General features: G+C 35.4%; 1 protein-coding gene and 2 long non-coding RNA genes across 3 annotated transcripts; all 3 read left to right on the top strand.

The window, feature by feature from the left end:
- The first annotated feature begins 6 nt into the window (after positions 1-6).
- LOC109588235 (uncharacterized) lies at positions 7-1,854 on the top strand. Its single transcript, XM_020004413.1, has 3 exons — positions 7-634; positions 732-795; positions 1,383-1,854. The coding sequence occupies exons 1-3, from the start codon at positions 14-16 to the stop codon at positions 1,658-1,660; spliced, it is 963 nt and encodes a 320-aa protein (XP_019859972.1). The 5' UTR covers positions 7-13; the 3' UTR covers positions 1,661-1,854.
- Positions 1,855-2,092: 238 nt separating this feature from the next.
- On the top strand, positions 2,093-2,717 carry LOC109588236 (uncharacterized). Its single transcript, XR_002188036.1, has 2 exons — positions 2,093-2,168; positions 2,323-2,717. It is a non-coding gene; the product is annotated as an uncharacterized LOC109588236 (long non-coding RNA).
- Positions 2,718-2,885: 168 nt separating this feature from the next.
- On the top strand, positions 2,886-3,304 carry LOC109588232 (uncharacterized). The gene is made up of 2 exons (XR_002188033.1): positions 2,886-2,967; positions 3,009-3,304. It is a non-coding gene; the product is annotated as an uncharacterized LOC109588232 (long non-coding RNA).
- The last annotated feature ends 626 nt before the right edge of the window (positions 3,305-3,930 follow it).

Genomic DNA, 3,930 nt, shown 5'->3' with positions numbered 1-3,930 from the left:
CAAGCAATATTTCATGCCTCTTGTTCTCAAGTCAATGCAAGTTAAAAGGAGCTTAATGACATTATCATCAGATGCCATTCAAGCAGCACCACTTCATATTGCTTTCAATAGTGGATATGTACCTCCTGGTTTCTTCACTCGCTTTGTGGTTGTACTTGCCAATGCCAAAGGAATGGAGCTTTGTTTTGAGAAAGGTGTCTACAGAAACCGCATCACATTCCGTTATCAGGATCCCAACAGCACCACTATTGAGCATGTAATAGTCACTGATTGTACTGATGTCATTCAGATCAATGTAGTACAACATCATCGTCATCTTGATCAAGAAGTAGTTTTCTTTACAAAAATTTGTCAAGCTATTCGAGTTCTTTTAGAAGATGCAGCAAAAGAAGTTGAAGAAATTTTAAAGAAGTGTGCCAGTGGATGGACTGATGAGAACAAGCCCACCCGATATATATTCACACACAAGTTTAAGTACGTCTGCACTAGCTGTCCTTTGACCGAGTCACCTGATTACCTAACACTTCCACCAGCAAATTCAACTCAGGATTCTCAAGTGTTTTGTGACAAAAATACGAATGACTACCGTGCTCTTACTAAACAGGAGAAGGTTTGGTTTAAAGACACAAGTCAGGTAAAAAATAATTTTAATTTATCTTCTTATTTTTTATACTTTATGTTTTATTATCATTGCAGTGTTTTCATTTGTTATTTTGTTGTTATTGTTATAGTCTGAGAGGAGAACGAAAGAGGAAGCCCTTACTAGCTCTGATGAGTCTCATGCAAAACTGCTAGGTAATATCCTTAATTACATGAGTTTGATAATTTTCTAGAGTTGGGTTAAAATTTTGCACATCACCCCAAAAAATAATTAACATACCGTATAGTGGGAAAAGTTAGTGGATTTTGGCGATTGGCGGTTTGCAAGTGGAATCGCCAATATTAAAACTGCCAATCATTAATGCGCATGCTCAGCAATGCATGTGTACACAAAAATCGCCAAATTAAAAACTGCCAATTAATTTTTACAGCAAAATTGCCAAAATAAAGCGCTATACAGTATATTTACCTCCCACAAAATTACCTAATTTACTAAAATTAAAATTAAATTAAATTTACACTGTGTTTATATTTAAATTAAAATTAAATTTGCATGTACTGAAATTCGACTGCCATTTATTGTTACTATATATTTCTTGGCCTGAGTACAGGCATAAGGGCTTCATGCATGCTAAAGGTGTAGAGAGCTCCCATGCATCATGGGCACATGCATGTAGTTAAATTAATTTTAAAAGTTTCCATTTTGCCCTAATCATACTACTATTAAATTATATACAATATAAGTGTCAGTACATGACAATATCATTATTACAATCTCATAGACATTAGTGATCTTGATGATGTCATTGAAGGGTTAGAGTCAGTTGATTACACCAAGTGGAAAACATTGGGTGTCCACTTAGGACTGTACCACACTACACTGGATGCCATTAAAGCAGATCATGGAAATGTTAAAGATTGTCTGATGGAGTGCATGGCTGCCTGGTTAAAAGGAAAAGATAAAGTGAGAGAGAAAGGAGGTCCCAGTTGGTCGTCATTAGCTACAGCACTAGAAAAAATTGGAGCAAATGACATTGCTATTAACATTAAAGCAAAGTAGTGTAGGCCATAATTTTGCTGCTATTATTATTTTTAGATTAGCATTTTTGTAGTATTAGTTTTTTGTAGCATTAGTTTTTTGTAGTATTAGATTATTTTTCATATTTTGTAGCATTAGACTTAGTACTGATTTTTTGTAGTTTCACATATATTTACTGCTGCTTTGTTTTGACTTAAAATTAAAATTTTTCATGATGTGAATGAAACATCTCAGTCGCGACGCCAACGGTAAGCTCACGTGAATTTTATTTTCCAAGTGACGTCATAATGGCTGCCAAGTGATGGCTAAAGCTGTGTTTAGTTTTGTGCAGTTTACAAGATGGTGGGTAGTCTATAGCTCTAAGAAGCAGACTCAAACTTGAAGCAAAAAGGTATAGAATCAATTGGTTAGTTTTCAGTCTGAAATGTAAGTACATTTTGCTTGTTATTGCCGGTCGCTGTTTGGAAAATGGTGTACACTATCTAGGTATATAATAGTACTGGGACTGGCCAGAACAGCTCAGAATTAGGTATGCAACTGGCCTATTAGTAGATCTTTGTGTATGCAAAGTTTCGTTTTGATACTGTTGTCTAGAACGACAGTTGCATCCATAATGTAGATTCAGCCTGCATGGTCCATTCTTTCATGCCATATTTTGACTGTTCTGTTCCTTTTTTCTACAGATTCCACACTCAGGATCATTAATCAAGTCATTTTACCTCAATAGAATTGTTTGAAATCCTTTTAGAGCTAGATTTTATACTTGTCATTATAGTCATATTATGTGCCATTGACTTTCAGAGACCACAGCATCCTTATTTCTTGCTGGAACAACTTTAAACTTCTGGAGTATATTCTTCTAGCTACTATCTTGTTGTAAGCAAATGGACAAGAAGCTGGAGTTGTCTAGAACACTGTACGCATCCGGTAAAGTCAAGGACATCAGTTGCTTGCAGTTCTGTTATAGTTTATTTAAACTGGTTGATGTTTTTTATGGTGATAAATATGTATGTTCTGTGTATTGTATGCAAATTTCATAGTAAAACTATTAAATGAAAAATAAATATAAAATAAAGTAGCAACTCATTAATTATTCATACTGTCAAGTGTATTACAATGAAATTATACAGGCTCTTATGACTTCCGGTACCGTTGGCGTCACGACTGATCTGAAAAGTGAAAATTCTGAACTCATTGAGCTGCGCATGCGTACAAAAATTTAGCCTACATATACGGAAAGAGCTGAGTTTACTGAGTCAGATTACGGATAAAACATGGAGGAAAGTGGATCAGAAAAGTCAACCAGAGAAAAAAAAGACATATCCTTTGTAAGCTAACAAGAACTGATCCTTATTAACAATAACAATAGGAAGATGCTTACATTCCTTTTGAAGAAGAAATACTACGTCATCCTTACAGTGTAAAGTGCTGGATAAAGTACATTGAACACAAACAGATTAAGAGTGACCACGCCCACTCATCAGCAGTCAACCTAATATATGAGAGAGCACTAAGAGTATTACCAGGAAGGTATAGAATAGTATTTATATTTATGCTTTGTTGTGTTAAGGGGGCGATTTTAATTTATTATAAATAATCTGCTTTCATTGTAAAAATTAAAACTGTCCTAAATGACAAAATTAGTAAAACAAACTACTTCCAGTATATATACAGTAAATATTATTATTGGGGCGAGCCTGAGCTCGCCCCACATAAACGAGACGAGTATGTTTGTCTGTCTATCTGTTCATGTACGTCACCCCTATTTATGCGTAATACGGTAGATGCTATGCATTGAAAAGGGTATATAAATTCAGTTTTCAATATTTCATTAAAGGTGGGAGTGGCCACAATGAAATAAAATGGCGACCAACACATGGGGAAAAGTCGTGAGTTTTCTAGCAGCAAAATAAGACAGAAATTCTGTCCAAAGGCTTCTCCAACAGCCAGGCAAGGTTATAGATGCAATAAAGTAACTATGAAACTTGTTTTTGCTGATAACTCGACTTACTGTACTCGCATACTGCTGTCCAAAGCAACAGCAAGGAATGTCATGTCCAGCAATGAGTGGTCGCGGATTAGTATACTGAGCAATTATCTCCGTATACTACTGGTTGACTTTATACAGGGCAGGAATGGACATTTCCATTTACTAGGCTATATCTTTCTTCAGAATAAGTCTCATCAATTTGCGCACTTCAGTAGTTGTTCTCCATAATTATACCTGTGTTCCTGCTAAATATGACAGCACTTGGAGTAACTTCGTGTGGAACATTTGCAGATTAAAGATA

This window comes from Amphimedon queenslandica, unplaced genomic scaffold (assembly GCF_000090795.2).
Source record: "Amphimedon queenslandica unplaced genomic scaffold, v1.1 AMPQUscaffold_12221, whole genome shotgun sequence".
NCBI lineage: Eukaryota > Metazoa > Porifera > Demospongiae > Haplosclerida > Niphatidae > Amphimedon > Amphimedon queenslandica.
Note: the sequence above shows the minus strand (reverse complement) of the source record. Positions and strands in the feature narration are given on the sequence as shown.